This window comes from Nicotiana sylvestris, chromosome 1 (genome assembly GCF_000393655.2).
Source record: "Nicotiana sylvestris chromosome 1, ASM39365v2, whole genome shotgun sequence".
Classification (NCBI taxonomy): domain Eukaryota; kingdom Viridiplantae; phylum Streptophyta; class Magnoliopsida; order Solanales; family Solanaceae; genus Nicotiana; species Nicotiana sylvestris.
The window spans coordinates 120,638,374-120,656,114 of record NC_091057.1 but is presented as its reverse complement, the minus strand read 5'-3'; the positions used below and the strand labels follow the sequence as shown (position 1 = coordinate 120,656,114).

The 17,741-nt window shown below is 33.4% G+C and overlaps 2 protein-coding genes across 2 annotated transcripts; one reads left to right on the top strand and one right to left on the bottom strand.

Moving 5' to 3' along the window:
- Positions 1–8,291: 8,291 nt before the first annotated feature.
- On the bottom strand, positions 8,292–10,509 carry LOC104229037 (protein WHAT'S THIS FACTOR 9, mitochondrial). The gene has a single exon (XM_009781609.2). It carries the CDS (start codon positions 10,474–10,476, stop codon positions 9,259–9,261), a length of 1,218 nt encoding a protein of 405 aa, XP_009779911.1. The 5' UTR covers positions 10,477–10,509; the 3' UTR covers positions 8,292–9,258.
- A 1,724-nt stretch (positions 10,510–12,233) lies between these two features.
- On the top strand, positions 12,234–16,014 carry LOC138874094 (uncharacterized). The gene is made up of 8 exons (XM_070152598.1): positions 12,234–12,351; positions 13,072–13,164; positions 13,398–13,451; positions 14,114–14,161; positions 14,284–14,319; positions 14,413–14,604; positions 14,689–14,749; positions 15,021–16,014. Exons 1-8 carry the CDS (start codon positions 12,234–12,236, stop codon positions 16,012–16,014), a joined length of 1,596 nt encoding a protein of 531 aa, XP_070008699.1.
- The last annotated feature ends 1,727 nt before the right edge of the window (positions 16,015–17,741 follow it).

Below are 17,741 nucleotides of genomic sequence, written 5' to 3'. Positions count from 1 at the left end.
CCGGAAAGCCAATATGTGAAAAATGATGAATTTTGATTTTAAAATGAATTAAGTTGACTTCAGTTAAAATTTTGGGTAAACTGACAGGGACCGGTGATTTAACAGTACCCGAGGGTCTATAGGAAAATATGGGACTTGGGCGTATGCCCGGAATCGAATTTCGAGGTCCCAAGCTCGAGAAATGAATTTTTGAAAGAAATTATTTTGTTGAATTAATTATGAAATAAATAAGAGAATTTATGTTTGAAACCATTGGTATCTGGCCGTATTTTGGTTTTGGAGCCCTATACAGGTCTTATATGTTATTTAAGATGAGTCTGTGAAATTTGGTAAGAAACGGACATGAAATGATATGAATCAGACTTATTTGAGGAAATTGGGAAATTTGATTTTCTTAAGAAATTTTATGATTTTGATGTTAAATTCATAGTTGTTGATGTTATTTGAGTGATTTGAATGCACGAGCAAGTCCGTATGATGTTTTTAGGTTGGTGAGCATGTTTGGTTTGGAGCCCCGAAGGCTCGGGTGAGTTTTGGATAGGCCACGGAGTGGAATTGGACTTGGAAAAATTGCAGGTTTTAGCTGTTCTATTGCAGGCCTGCATTCTTCGCATTTGCGAAGCCTAGTTCGCAAATGTGAGGGCTAGGTCGAAAAAGCGAACTAGCCCAGGCCTGCCTTCCCTCGCAAATGCGAGTTTTCCATCGCAAATGCGATGCCCCCCAGTTACTACCTTAGTCTCAAATGCGACTCCTGTATCGCAAATGCGACTTCGCATTTGCGAGAGGTCTATCGCAAATGCGAAGAAGACCGGAAAATAGACTGGGTCACAAATGCGAAGGTCGCAATTGCGACATCAGAGACCTGTAAATTCATAACTTAGACGCATTTCAACCATTTTTCACACTTTTCCAAAACCAAAACACCCTAGGGCGATTTTTCAAAGGCACCTTCTTCTCCAAATCAATTGTAAGTGATTTCTAACTAGTTTTCTTCAATCTTTAACATCTTTTCACATGATTTCAACTCAAAATCAATGATTTTCATGGGGGAAATTGGGTGTTTTGGGTAGAACCTAGATTTTTTTAAAATTTGGGATTTGGACCTCGATTTTAGGTCTGATTTCAAAACAAAATATATATTTGGGTTCGTGGGGGAACGGGTAACCGGATTTTGGTTCGAACCTCGGATTTTGACCATGTGGGCCTGGGGCGATTTTTGACTTTTTGGGTAAAATTTTGGAAAACTTATTTTCATGCATTAGCATTGATTCATTTAGTATTTATTGATGTAATTAAGTAACTTGTGGCTAGATACGAGCGAATTGGTGATGGAATCAAGAGGTAAAGTGATACTAGAGACTTGAATTATGTTCGTGGCATTTAGGTAAATGTTTGGTCTAACCTTAGCTTGAGGGATTAGGAGTCGTGTCTTATTTGCTACGTGTTAATTATGGAGTACGACGTATAGACATGGTGATGAGTATCTATACGTCGGTGTCAAGCATGCCCGTAAGTCTTGTATTGTAATTGTTATGACTCTGTTGTGGTTTATTGCGCTTCATATGAGGATTTTCATAATTTTTCCCTTGTCGGAATATTATTATCATTATTGTTCCCTTGCCAGGATATTATTATCATTATTGTTCCCTTGTCGGGATGCTATTGTCATACTATTTGTCACGACCCAAAATTCACTAAGGATCGTGATGGCGCCGGACACTACTGTCAGGCGAGCCAACCAAAATACTTAATTAAATTCTCATTTTTGAAAACTATGATTTTCCTTCAATTTTACCAGTAAAAGATAATCGTTTCAAATAAAATATGAATGTTAAGAAGTTAATACAAGATACCCCATAATCATCCCAGAACCCGGTGTCACAAGTGCATAAGCATTTACTAGGGAATGAAATAAAATACAGTAACTGTCCAGAATACAAAGTGGACAGAAATGAAAAGCACAGTAAAATACTTTGAAGGGGACTCTGTTGGCTGCGAGTCATCTCGATAAATGCAGGTCACCTAAGTCTCCGTATCAACCATGCCGCTATGCCACTAAGCCACTAGCCACATATGAACCTGTGGAACAAAAATGCACCGCAAGTATAGTATGAGTATGAAAACAACGTGTACCCAATGAGTATCCCGTCCAATCTCGAAGAAGTAGAAACAAGAGGTCGACTTCGATACTTACTAATGGTCCAATGATAATATAGTAACATTGTGAGGAACTCATGGATTTCATAAATCAAAATTTAACTCATAAAGCCGGAAAGCAGGTAAACAACTTCTCAAATATTAAAGGATTTCCAAGGATTTACTTTTTATTATCTATATCCATTTATCTCTGGCCAGGAAAGGCAAGTATCAATATTAAATATTCTCAAGAAAACAATATAAGCATGCGCATATCATGTCGAGGTCGTACGGCCCGATCCAACGTAAATGTAAAATGTGCACTGCCGAGGGTCGAACGGCATGAACCATAGATGCATCTATTACCCCGCTCGCGAATCATACATGCGACGCGGTCAACATAAATAAACAAATACCCCGCTCACGAATCATACATGCGACGCGGGCACACATAGATACACACAGTCAAACAACCAATTAAAAATTTATCGAGGAATGTTTATCCAAATAAAAGCCAATTCTCTTTTAATGATTAAGAAAACTGAAGTTTAATCTTTTTAGAAATTCATTTACCAATTCGATAGGATTTAAGCAATTCAAATGTCAATAAGATTACAAATATTCCAAGTATAGCATGCTTTAGGGTCCTAGACTACCCGGACTTAAACATAATAGTAGCTACGCACGGACTCTTGTCACCTCGTGCGTACGTAGCCCCCACAAATAGGAGCACATAACCAATATTTCACCTATGGGGACAATTCTCTCTTACAAGGTTAGAAAGGAGACTCACCTCGCTCCGAAGATCCATAACCGGCATTCCACGCTCTCCCAAAGACTCGAATCGATGCACAATGCTCCAAAACTAGCCAATAATTATGCAAATCCATTAATATATGTTCAATGACTCATTACAATCCAATTTACAACAATTCATAACCCCGATCGAAAAGTTAACAAAATTGCCCTCGGGCCCACGTGCCCGAATTCCGAAATTTTTCGAAGATAAAATTTACCCATGAACTCACGGACTCAAATATATGATTTTCTCTTAATTTTATACCCAAAATCGTGTTAAAAATCCAAAATATCCATTTTCTAGGTTTTCCCCCAACCCCAAGTTTCTACAAATTTTTCATGCTCAAATCCGAAGCAAAACCATGTATTTAACGTCTAATGAGTGGGAACAACTTACCTTGACATAGATGAAGAAAATCTCTTTTCCGAAAGCTCCAAAATCGTCCAACCCGAAGTGAAAATAGGTGGAAATGAACCAAAACTCAATTTTTAAAGAGAGCTCACTGGCTCCAGTCCTTTCGCACCTGCGGTCCCGCAAGTGCGAACCAATTGCCGCTTCTGCGGTCCGGGGCTCCCAGCCCGTTTCCACTTCTGCGCTCCTTCTTCCGCATGTGTGGTCCCGCTTCTGCGGTAACCTGACCGCATCTGCGGTCCCAGCCTTCACCCTTCACCACTGCATCTGCGTCCAGATATCAGCTGCTTCAGCTATTCTTTCCAACCCAATTCAATCTGTTAACCACTCGGAATTCACTTGAGGCCCCCGGGACCCCGTCCAATCACACCAACCAGTCCAAAATACATTACGGACTTGTTCGAGGCCTCAAATCATATCAAATAATATTAAAATCATGAATCAATCTCCAATCCAAGCTTAATGAACTTTAGAATCTCAACTTCTACATTCGATGCTGAAACCTATCAGATCACGTCCGATTGACCCCAAATTTTGCACACAAGTCATATTCGACATGCTACTTTAATGACATTTTAGAGGTATTATCACTTTTAGTCCGCGTTAGAAATTATTTATATTTGGTAGTCAAAAAATATATATAAAATTTATATAAATTTGTATATAAAATATAGAATGTACAATATATATATATATATATATATATATATATATATATATATATATATATATATATATATTCGGCTATTATTTTGAGAGTGACTATATAGTGTTATTTTTCCGATATTTTATTTGTTGGAGAAAAGTAAATTTAAGCGTCAAGATTGTTCTTTGAAGCTTTGGTATGTTAATTTTAATAGTTTTTAATCCTATTTTTGCAAAAAATAAAAATAAATCTTATGACATAATATAAGTTACTTATTTTCGATGTTCTTAAAATAGGATATTGCATCCATGGAGAGTATGTTAATCTCTTTGATGATGTCATAATAGTGAAGCTTGTAAAATTATGGTAGAAAAGTGAAATAGCGGTCGACACAAATTTACAATAGTGTTATATTTAAGCAAGAAATCTAATGGGTTTAAAATTTAAAATTTTATATTGAATATGTAACATATTTATTCGCTTTACATATAATTATATCAAGATTTGAACAATTGTTAAGAAACATAGCTCAAAGTAATAATATGAAACAAGCAAATAGACAAGAATGTAGAGAGAGAGATGAGAGATTCTTATTTCTTCAATGTATTCAAGTATATACAATGAGGTGTCAAAACCCTCTATTTATAGGATTACATAGAGGTATACAAAAGAATGTCATAAACATGACATTAAACATTTGAAATCATAAGGAAGATCATGGGGAGGTTATGGAAGTGTGGGAGTTACAACTATACTAGTGAGAAGTAATGGGAATTAGCTACATAATGGAGAAGAATAGTGGGAGTAACTTCTTTAGGAGTTATAGACATCCACTAATATAATTATAATATTTCATAACAACAATAGAGTTTTTGAGGTGATTTAATGTTAATGGCAAGTTAATTTGTTGAGTAAATGGATTAGAGAAAGATAGTCAATGGATAATTAGAAAAAACAATAGGAGTATATAGAGGCCTAATTTCTTCTTTCCTTATTTAGAAAATTAGAAAGTGACAAAAGGATTATGGAAAAACTATAGCTTTATATATATTGTTCTCATTCAACTTTTGTCATCTAAGTATGTAAAGGAATTTCCACCGCAAATAAAATTTATTTTGAATAAAAGTAAATTACACATTTTATATAAACTTATTTCAGCATTTCAAGTTAGAAGTAGATGTTTATAGGGACGAATAATGCAACACAAAAGAGATGAAGATAATCTCATCAATAATACCAGATGCAACTCTAATTCTGATGAGAAAATTTATTTTTTGACAACATCAGGTTAACGATTGGGGAAGATGAAGCCGAAAATATTGCGAGTTTGCAAGGAAACTTGAAGCAAAATATCTGGCATGAATTATCATTTAAATAAAATTTCATATTGGATAAATTATCATTAAATTATTGTCATATATTATTTTGGACTTTGAAATTAACTATGATTTTGGTATAAAACTAAAGTTTACATTGACATGAAAAGTGATACTCCTATCTAATATCGCTATCAAGTAATTGTCTATATCAATTTTAATCGGTGGCGGATCCAAAATTTATAGGTCGTGGGTACTTCACTGATTTTAATTTAAATTCTAATGGCCAAGCATGGTCATAGTGGGTGCTCATGATCAATTAGTGAAGTTTTTAAGTATTATTTATGAATATATTATATAATTTGGCCAAAGCCAATGGGTGCTTCAGCACCCATATGTCCAAAGGTGTATCCGCCACTGATTTTAATATAGTAATAGCTTGAAAATATATATAAAAAAAACAATACAACTATAAATGTCGCATGAGAGCTCGCCTTTGTTAGGGATTTACAGCTTGTTTGGATGGTTGTTACATATCGTTTCATAATGTATCGTATTATATTGTATTGTACTGTATCGTTTGGTGAATACAATGTTTGGATGGATTGTGTCATTTTGCCATCGTTTCATGGTATCATGCACTAGTAATATGATGAATAAACTTGCAATATTATAAAGACAAATTATGATACGGTATATAAAAAGGTAGGGTAAATGATAAAATAAAATTATTTAATAATAATAATAGGTGAGATTGAGAGAAAAAGACAAGGTAACGATACGACTACACCAAATCGATCGTTACATAAAGTGGCACATTTCATCGTTACGTAACGACGGATTTAACGATACGATACAATAAAATTTAAGTAATAATCAAAACAAACCTTGTAGTTAAAGTAACAATACAATACAATAGTTAACAACCATCCAAACAAGTTGTTAAGCACAAAAACTTCGCTTAGCTCTCTTGTAGGACATACTCTATTTATATATTAAATTTTTTTCCCTCTTGAAATGCTTAAAACTAAATCTCTGTTTTTAATGTCTAGCTACAGCACACAAGCGATGTATAAAAAATATAGACACCTGCATACATTAAATATATTTATCTGTTATATATGCATTTCTAAACTTCGATGGCTTGATCTTGCTAGGTAGTTTCATACGTTTTCGAATGTGTAATAGTTTTATTTTAATGTTTTGTAAGGAGTAGGTATTACTCGCTATTGAAAAGTTTGTGTTACCATAAAATTGGGGATAAATTTCAATAATATTGTTTTACCTCAATATTGAAAATTAGTGCCATAAAACAAATATAATGTAATTACAATAATATTATCTAACATCTTTCTTTTGTGATGATTGATAGGGAATAACGTGCACGTTTGTAGAAACTAGTACTATATAATTATAGGATTAATGAAGTTCGAACGAGAAAGGTGTGATACTTGGTAAGTTCCATTTTTATTGGCCTGTTTTGTTCATATACTCGTGTGTAACTGTTTTTAAGGGCAGTAGCACTTATGTGGTTTTACAAAAACTTTAGTAAATTGCCTAAGAACATATAACATCAAACTGCTTTTAGTATTAAGCTTTACTTTGAGGTTAGTGGCATGGTTTGGATGGAATTTTTCACATTTTACAGAGAACTATATTATGTACATTATATTAAAGCTTGTTATTATTTAATATAAGAGAAAATGTATAAGTACCCGTGAATCAAGGGCAGATTTTTAACTACACACTTTAACTTTAACTTTGAAGGGTTTTATTACCCCCTTGAACTATCTCAGAATAAAATTATTTATCCCTTAGATGCTTACTCCGCAAAGTGTGTGTATTTCGCTCTTGAAAGAGAGAGTGAGAAGCAAAAATATATATTAAAAACTTATTTTTATAGCATTTTCTTACTTTTTTATTTCTTGCTTTCTTCTCTTCTCTTATCGCTCCGGTTCCCACCGGAACAGGTCACCGGAGACTTTTTCCGGCATTCTCCTTCTATTTTTCCTGCTAATCTTTATTCTCTCTCCCACACACAAATCACATTCTCAACAAAAACTTACACATATATAAAGTTAAACGAACCCAAATCTCAACTAACAGTCGGAAATCTTTAATTTTTTCAAGAATTAATCTTCTTCCTTGTCTGTGTCTACTCTTTTTTCTTGCAAGAGTCGATTAATGATAAATGTACTTATTCTTACAGAATCTAACCATAACATTCTTAAATTTTTAGCATTTTCCCCCAACCAAATAGAGCATTGGACTGTTGAAGAAGGATCAAGATTTAGCTCCACTACCACGGCATCGACAACCAAGGTTAGAAAAAACTGAAAAATAAAAAACAAAATAACGAGAGAAGAAACAGTAAGAATGAAAAAGAAAAGCAAAACGAAAGGAAATGTGATAGAGTGAGAAATAAGGAAAGAAAAAGAAGAAAAAAGTTTTTAAAATGGCATTTGTTTGTGAAATTCATTTGAAAAAAAATATAATAACTAACTTTTTAGAAATTTGAAAGTCTTGGTTCAGCAAATTTTTTTTTTTAAGAGTTACATATGCTCTCTCTCAACTCAAAAAAAAATTAACATTAGCTTATGATGCCCTTTCATTACATTGAAAATTCTGACAAAAAATTAGTATAAGGAATCGCCTCTGAAAGAATAATCATTCCAACTCTTTCTTCCCCCTTTCTCAGTTTCGCACTGTCAAAATGAGTGAGAAAATTTATTCCCCAAGATCTTCTCTTAATAGTCTTGGAATCCCCATTGTTTCACACTCATGAATACTTCATAATTTCATATTGTTTTTGTTTTTCTTCTTCTCGTTCTATTTCTTAGTGACTTTTCCACGTTCTTAAACCAACATGAGAACACGATATTTTCATATTCTTGTTAGTAAACGAAATTCCACCTGGAATAGTCAGTCCAAATTACATGCAACTTAAAATTACAATCATATGATTGAAATGGAGGAGTTTTAACTTTTAAAGGAGCGGTATGTGTTATGAACATACTTACCAAATTGAAAAAATAAGATCTATAGCACAGTTGTGAGATTAGCAATATCCTATATGAGAATTAATGTTGAGGAAGTGTTCTAAAAGTGGAAATTGGAAATGTTACAAAGGATGTGTCGCCATACAAAATTAGACAAGATTGGAGATGATCATAGCTCACGAAGGGGCAAGTATCACATGATGTATGTTCACTCAAGATGGTTAAACATTTGTTTGATACAGACCTCCAATTTGCGCCCCGATTTTGGCAAAGGGGGATTGCCATCATAGTAAGAATATGACCATTTCGAAGGGTACGAGTCTCCCTTCACTTCAGAAATCAGAAGGGACGGAAAGAGAAGGCAATCTGATTTCAAAAAATAGCTATCCAGCCAAAGGCCAGATCATCCAATGTAAAGACAGTTTCAGCAACGGCTGTCAGCTTGTCGTGCATACTAAGGTTTCCTTACCTTGTTTTGCCCTGTATATCCATATAAAGACAAGCTGTACCATTCATCTATTCTTGAGCATTGCCAAGTTTCCAGCAACATCTGGTCACCAACATATAGTGAATTACTGTCACACAAATCCATCTATATACAAGCCTTTATATAAGTATCATTCACATCTTCTGTCTCTATTGTCATATCCTGTTATTTCTTCCTTCTTTTTAGCAAGTATGATTGCCATCAAAGTACAAGAGTCACTTTCGAAGGCCACATTTTCCAAGCTGTGTAACGACAAGCTGTACTATTCTTCTATTCTTCAGCATTCCCATGTTTCTACAGCCGTTGGATTCCTCATTTTCCAGACACCAACATTGCAATTACTCACAGAACACTCGTCTCGTATCAGCCTTTGCAGCATCATGCATAATAAAATTATCATTGTCAAATAATCTAGTCTTTCTATTGTCACTTTTGTCATATTTTTGTCCAATCTTTCAAACTTCTCAATTCTCTACACTTTTAACTTGTCTCATCCTCTTCTCATTTTCCTTCCTTTTTCCTCCTTTCAAAGAAGCCAGCCGCTTCCTGTACCTAACAGCTCCAGCATTGATTGGTATTCCCCGTCTCAACACTCTGTTCATGAGACTGATGTACTTGTACCTCATTCTCATCAATGGATGCTTCTCAACCAGTATGTTCTTGTTAAATGCCTCCCTCAAAACTATAGTATGCGTCCTAATCTTATTCGACAAGTAAAATATACCTGGATGATGCACTAAAGCTTTTCTAAACCTTATTCCAAATCCCAAATAATCCCCTAAGCAATAAATATTCTCCCTCTCCGTCTTCTTTGATACAAGTAAACTTAACAGTTCATGAATCACCCCAACTGTCCATTTCTCTGCTTGATCACTATTAGGAGCCAAGTGAAATGCATCTTCATAAGGTGAAATGTAAGGCAAATTCTGCCACTCCTCAACCCAATTCCTCACTTTCTTCACCAAATCAAATCCTCTTGGTAAATTCATCGAAAACCTTATATGCACTCTTTTCCTACCCCCAAAATCCTCTCTTTTCACCCTTTTCTCCGTCACAGAAACAGCCAAATCCTCCCTCCATTTAACTAATTCCAACCCAAAAACCTCACGACCATCAGAATCCTTAAAACCCATTTGACAAATCTGAAAATAGTCAGGATATTCAGGTAAAAAACTCAACAAATAATCATGAGGCAAACCCAAATCAAATTTAAACCTTTCAATAACATAAAAAGGAAGTCTTTTAGCTCTTGTGAGCATCAATAGTTTTGCTAATCTGTGCGCTAAATCTTTACGGTAATGTGAAAGACTAAGAAAAAGGGTCTCGTCATTATGTAAAGATAGTGCATTTGGAGTGAGCTTTACATGTAGAGTGGATAAGGGTACAGGAGGCCTGAAAGTTTTGAAAATAAAAGGGTAATTTTGGATGAATTTGAGGGCAATGGTGGGAAGATTGAGTTGGGGTTTGAGAGGGGAAATGGTGCGAAGGGGTAGAGATTTTGAGTGATGGGAAAGGATTAAGTTCTTGAGAGAGAGTAATGGTTTGAGGTTTTTTTCCTTTTCTACTGCTTTATCAAGGTATGGGTCTCGTACCCATTTGACTCTTGCGTTCACGAAGGTGCGGATATGTTGCCGAAGATGGCGGTGGATGACGGTGGTTGTGGTGGCCATGAACCGAACCATGGCGGTCAAATTTTGTAAAATTTTGAACTAGCTAGTGACATCAGCATTTCACTTGTAACCTCTTATTTAAATATTTTTAAAGTAATGAAAGACAACTTAACCGGAAATTATTTTTGCGTTATTGAAATTCCTTATAACAGTAATTGAAATTCCTTATGCCATGTGTTCTTTTTTAGGACAAAACTTAGTTAATTTGTTATTAATTAGTTTTAAATTTTAAATTAAAATATTTAAATATCTATTATTTGAAGAAGGGGTAGTTATTTACTCAATTCAAATAAGTAATTAATCATTAGGAAGTTACTATTAGAAATAATAACCGGTTCCAATTTCTCATGAGTAAACCGTTCCAACTTCTCTTCAGTTTTCTTATTTTTAAATTATTAAATCATTTTATTTGAAAAAATGTGCCGGCTTCCTCAAAAATAGGAGTAGCCTTCAAAACCCTTCAGTTCACCATTTTGAATATGCAGTTCTTTCTCTTATCATATACCCCCCACGTTTTCCCACTCCCACCCAACAATACTCACGTTTCAACCCTCTACTTCACATCTCCCTTCACAAATCATCCACACTGCCCCACTATATTCACTTCCCCACTATACTAATCACATGATATTATAAAAGGACATAATAAGGGAGGCGTTAAAACAAGAAAAGGTGAGAGAACAAAGAAAAACAGAGGAGACTCCGACAATATTACGTAACAAATTTTTCTGCAAAATCACGATAGCCTCAAGTCTTTAAATTTTCGCCTAATAACAACGGTATGAAGTTTAATCCACTGTTTGCAGATTTACGATTTACATAATTGTTGGTTAAAGATGCTCTTTTATTTTCCCAATTTTTTTCTTACAGAGTGTCTTTTTGGAATAACAGATTTGGAAAACTTTTTTTTCAATTTAATTACTGTTTTTTGTTGCAATATAGGATAGTATCATGGACATGAATATACTAAATTTTATGTGATCTACTGGAATTTATTATGTACAACTGTATTTGTGTTGTCATCTTATTAGTATACTGACTTAAATTAGGCTGCGTAGCTAAATACTCATATTGGAATTTAGCATAATGTGGTTTCTGTTTTTAACTGAGTTGTTACATGTCCAGAATTGCTGAAACTTATAAAGTTTGTACTTTTCCTTTTAATTTTCAGAATTACAGAATTTGTCTCGCAATTTCTTCTCATCTCCTTTAATACTCGAAAGAGCTTCAGTAAACTTTTGTTTATTTTTATTTCCTGTCGATGCGCAACCAAGGAAGCTTTATATCCACTACTGATGTTTGTCCTTCATTCAGTTGACAATGTCTTTTAAAATAGTTGTATAAATCCATCAACATGTTCAAATAATATGCATGTCCTATGTTATCACAATGAGATGTTGTAGCGATTCTTATTGTTTCCTTAGTCCTATTTCAAATATGGCTGAACAAGGACACGTTCAAATTACTCCAACTACGAGTTCTCAAATTCAACGAATGGGACAACGTAGAAGGGTACGCCGTCGCAGCATTTATTCCTATAATGATTCTGACTCAAAGCCTGAAGTTATCAGGAATGTCCCAAGGGCGATACAAAATAAGTTAAGAGATCGAAGGGCTGAACGAAGGGACAGAAAAAAATTTAGAGAACTTAGGCCTTCAATAGATGAACATATTGCAAATTATCAGCTTACTCGAGATGCACTAATTGATGCTATAGAATAACGATCATCAATACAATTCATCTTTCTTCTAAAGTCTTTCAAAAGGGCATGCTAAATCCAGCTTCTCAGATCCTTCTCCATGGAAAATCAAAAAATCCCACTTTCTATACCAAGCAAATACACCATACAGAATCAGAAAAGGCGCAAAAAAAACTTGTTACCAAAGGTATGTTCTTTGATTAGCATTATCATATCTGAAGTACTTTTTTTATTTTTTTTATTGCAAGCTTATAAGTAGTAAGATCAAATAGAGTAAAAAAAATTTATAATCTCTGATCAATTTGTAGATAAATGGGGTAAAAATATAATTTTGGCGATTATTATGGTATATAAAATTCTGGTTTAAGTTATGAAGTCTTTATAGTGAAACATATACTGTAAAAGAGTAGATAGAAGTATTCATATAAATTTAGCTTCTAAAAGGACCTCACAACATGAAGTTGGTTGAAGAAGTTCAACAGTAATCGAGTTCTAACGTTTGCAATTCAATAGTTGCAAATTACAGAAGGGAGTGAAACTATAGTGTTAGGTTATTTCTACTCCATATTCATGTACTGAGACTAAATTTTAAGATAATTGATTTATTCTTGAATTTATATCCAAAATCATGCATTTCTTCGGACTCGTGTGCTAGATGCGCTAGCAATTTTTGCTGGTCTTTGAGGAAATCTTGATCATCTAAATATCTGCTTAAGTTTATTTTGTCACCAAATTTCTTTTCCTATCATCTTCTACCTTGTGCATATTATTGCCTCTGAAGTTTCCTCCTTCAAAATTCTGCATTTTATATTTTTATATTTTACTAAAATTTATTCTTATTTGAATGTTTGGTTTAGTTAATTATTAGTTATATAACTAATGATGCATATTAAACATTATTTTGTAGACATGAGAATACATCATATTGAACCTTCCAATAATACAAACTATTCTGTCGGAAGTGAAGAAAGAGTTCCTCCTTTGTCCGATATAACAAATGGTGAGTCAAAATATCATCTATTTAATATATTAGTTGTGTTGTTACAACTTACTTTATCATAATTTATTCTTATTATAATGTTTGATTCTCATATTAATGGCACTCCAACTGAAAAAGGTATTAAAATTTTGATTCTCATATTAATTTTTCGTCTAAAGTATATCAAAAGTTAAAAAAATTATTATTTAATAGGAACTCTTTCAATTAATACTAACAATCCTACTACATTGTAGATGTGCAAATGTATAATTCTTTGCCAGATTTAAATGAAACTCCAATAATGCAAGGTAAGCATTTGAAATTTATATTGTTATTAGTTAAAAGTAAAATACAATGTTAAGATTAATGAAAATTAAATACTGCAACTCTCTTACTAGAAATCGGGCTGCAATAAACAACACTGTCATTCTGTATGTTTCTATGAGATATTGGTTTACCTTTAAATAATGACCTTATACTAGATGTGGCTATATGAATCTGAAGTACTTAATTGACTATCTTCAAGAGAAATATTTTGGCATTGTTTCAAGTTCTAACACCCGAAATATAGGAACTATTTTTTTCAGAATGATAGTATTACTAAGAAGTGAACTGGCAACTAAAAGTTGTAAGTTTAGGAGTATATGTCAAAATACTATACGTTAACGCACTGTATCATCTTGATGTAATAATGGAGATTGTTGAGTTGTCTTTACCAATACTTGAATTCTGGATTCAACTTGCGTGTCTCGTCCTCTAATGTTTATGAATCGTAGTAAATTAAAAAGAATGGCAGTGTTCCATTGAAGTCTTAACTGACTAGACAACTTAGTATGTCTGTATAGACTACAAGTAGAGTGTGCAATAAAGGGAAGCTTCTCTAGGAGAGCCTATGGATGATCAGGGGAGTAGAAGTAGGAGTAGTAATAGTCTTAAATCAATATACACTTACAAATTATACATGTAACAGGGCAGTTGCCAAATAACATAGGATATGAAGATGATGAAGAGTATCCAAGTATGACAACCATATCTTTGCACTTTTCTGTTATTATTAAAGAAAGAATCTATATTCACAAACATAGATGTATATATTAATAATCCATCCCTATTAATTGATTTAACTAATACTTTTCTTAGATGTGGATGTTGAATGTGACGAAATTTACACTGAAGGTACTTATCAGATACTCCTTATTCACTCAATGTAGTTGGATAAAATAAATCAATAATCTTTGTCTTTGACTTTGTATATTATTGCAAGTATAGATTACTGGGACATAGGAGATGCTACATATGAATGTGAAAAGTACGGTGCTCTTTTTTGGTATGAAGAAAGAATCCGCAAGCATTACAACTCAAAAAAACCTATTTTCACAATGTGTTGTGATCGTGGAAAAATAAAGCTTCCAGATCTTAAGAAGCCTCCTGAAGTTTTGAAACAACTTTTATTTGGATCAGGTTAGAGAAATTATAACTTTTAATATCAACATGTTCATATCGTCTTATATTCACATTTATCATTTTGCAATGGTTTTAATATAGGTCCTAAAAGTAGCCATTTTCGAGAAAATATTAGGAGTTATGACTCTATCTTCTCATTTACGTAAATGGGGGGTAAGGTTGATGTCTCTATCAACCAGAAAAGAGGGCCAAGAACGTTCAGATTATGTGGTCAAAACTATCATCAAATTGGGAGCTTACTACCTCTTGAAGGATCTACTCCAAAATTTGCACAGTTATATATATATATGACACAGAGAATGAAGTTACAAATAGAATCAATACTTTCAGGTTAGTCTTATACCTTTATTATATAATACTATGCAAATAACATTTAATTTAAAAACCTTTATTGATATCATATATTTTTTCAGTCGTGGCGAAGATATTAATAAACTTCATGCTGAAATTGTTTCTGATCTAAAACAAATGCTTGATGACAATAATGTTTTGGCAAAGACATTTAGGATGGTCAGAGATCGATTCCAGGAGAATATAGACTCCAATGTTAAGCTCAGATTAATAGGGAAAAGAAGTACTGATGGTAGAAGATACAACTTACCAACAATACCAGAAGTAGCTGCTTTGGTGGTTGGTGATTTTGAAGTTTCTGGAAGTGATCGTGATATCATTATAGAAACACAATCTGGACAGCTACAAAGGATAAATGAACTAAATGCTGCATATTTAGGACTACAATATCCTTTGCTTTTTCCTTATGGTGAAGATGGATACAGAGAGGATATTCCTTTAAGTCATGGCGATGAATCATCGAGAGGAAGGCAATGTGTTAGCATGCGAGAATTTTTCGCTTATAGAATTCAGGAAAGAAAAGATGAAGTTCCCACCATTGTGTCTTCAGGAAGATTATTTCAACAATTTTTAGTTGATGGTTATACAATGATAGAATCTTCTCGGTTGAAGTTTATCAGGACTCATCAAAAGCAATTAAGAGTTGATTCTTATAAAGTCCTAGCATATGCTATTTTGCATGGTGATATCGATCCTTCATCCCAAGGTAAAAGGATAATTCTACCTTCAAGCTTTACAGGGGGTGCACGATATATGGTTCAGAATTATCAAGATGCTATGGCAATATGTAAATGGGCCGGGTACCCTGATCTTTTTATCACATTTACTTGCAATCCTAAGTGGCCAGAGATTACTAGATTTGTGGAGAGCAGAAACTTGAATCCTGAAGATCGTCCAGACATTTTAAGTAGGGTGTTCAAAATTAAATTGGACCACTTAATAATGGATTTGAGAGATAATCAAGTGTTTGGACAAGTAAAAGCAGGTACACAACATTTACAATTTATTTTAAATAAAGATGATAATTTATATGAATCAGATAATTGTTTTTTTTAATAAATTTGCTTAATTTCCAATGCAGTGATTTATACCATTGAGTTCCAAAAACGAGGACTACCTCATGCTCATATCTTACTTTTTCTTCAAGAGCATAATGAATTTCCATCTGCGTCAGATATTGATAGAATAATTTCGGCAAAAATACCAGATAAAGTGGATGATCCTAATTATTACAATGCCGTTAAAAATTTAATGATGCATGGCCCATGTGGTTCTGCTAGGAAATCTTCTCCTTGCATGCTGAATGGTAGATGTATAAAGCACTTTCCTAAAAAGTTTGTTGAGGCCACAACGGTTGATGAAGAAGGGTATCCTGTTTATAGAAGAAGGGATAATGGTAGAACAATTATGAAAAATTGTATTGATTTGGATAACATGTATGTGGTGCCACACAATCGCTTTCCAAGCTCCTGGGGAACTAAATATTTTTCAATCTGGCATCAAATGTGGCACTGGTTATTTCTTGAAATCCAGTTCCAAGCATAATCGCTTCTATATCCATGTTAGTCACAATAGTTTTCAAGAATATTGAGAATTAATTTTATTCTAAGTTTCTCGAAAAACATATGTTTGTTAAATGTTAAACATTTAATTGTGCATTTTTTTAACGCTGGAGATCTAATAAAAGATCATGAATACTGGACAAGGCCAGATAACATGAAAACACCACAAATTGTACCACTGATAGATCAAAATAAAAGATCATGAATGCTGGACAAGGCCTGTTTGGCCTCAGTACGTTAGCATATTTATCAATATGATGGTAATATGACTGCTAGCAATTCATGAAACCTATGACTATTTCTCAGGTCCTTTTTAATTTGTGGAGTAATCTCTTGAATGTTGCTTAACTTTGGTGCACTAATATTTTTAGATTGTTTTAGATATCTGTTTGATAGAAAAACTTATCATCATTATGCTTAATTGAGAAACTTGTTGTTATTTTCTCCAGATGTGTGAAACAGTACAAAAGAGAGTTGCTTTTTCCCTCTTTATTTTCTTTCCTTTTACTTGTGATATGCAGAAGTACAAATTTTTTATATATAGTAGTCATTAGACAAAATTCTCCTAACTAACCTTTTAAAGGCAAAGTTACATCATTCTTTCTCCTTCTCTTTATCTTCTTACAAACATATACAAGAATATCTTGGTTTGCAGAGTCAATTTACTACAAGCCAGCATGACATTTTATTATAGCTACTTCGGAAATACTTATGTATAGTCCAATTCTTGATTTGTATAGGTACTAAAAGTATTACTTTTTATTCTAAAATTATGTTACTTTTAGGTGTTCTTTGTGAATCTCTTTTCTTTTTTGGCTTGCATCATTACTATTACTAAGTAAAACAGTACAAAAGAGGGTTGCCCTTTTTTTCTTTTTAATCAGTAGAAGCAGTACAAAAATATTATAGCATTCATTAGACATACTTCTCCTAATTAACTTTTTGAAGCAAATTTGTTGTGTTTTAACTCCTCTTTGATAATGGTTTTCCTTAGCTTAGCTTTTCATCTTGCAACTTAAGGACTGATAATAGAAATAAAATCTATACAGGGATTAAGATTGTACTGCTATTATTACGAAACGCCTAACCGTAAGAAAGGGGCGAAGTTCAAAGGTTTGAAGCTACATGGAAATATCATTATTCTTCAAACATTAAATACTTATAGGAGCTGTTTGACTTAAAATCTTCTATTGTTTTACGCCTCTTAATTTATCATTGTTC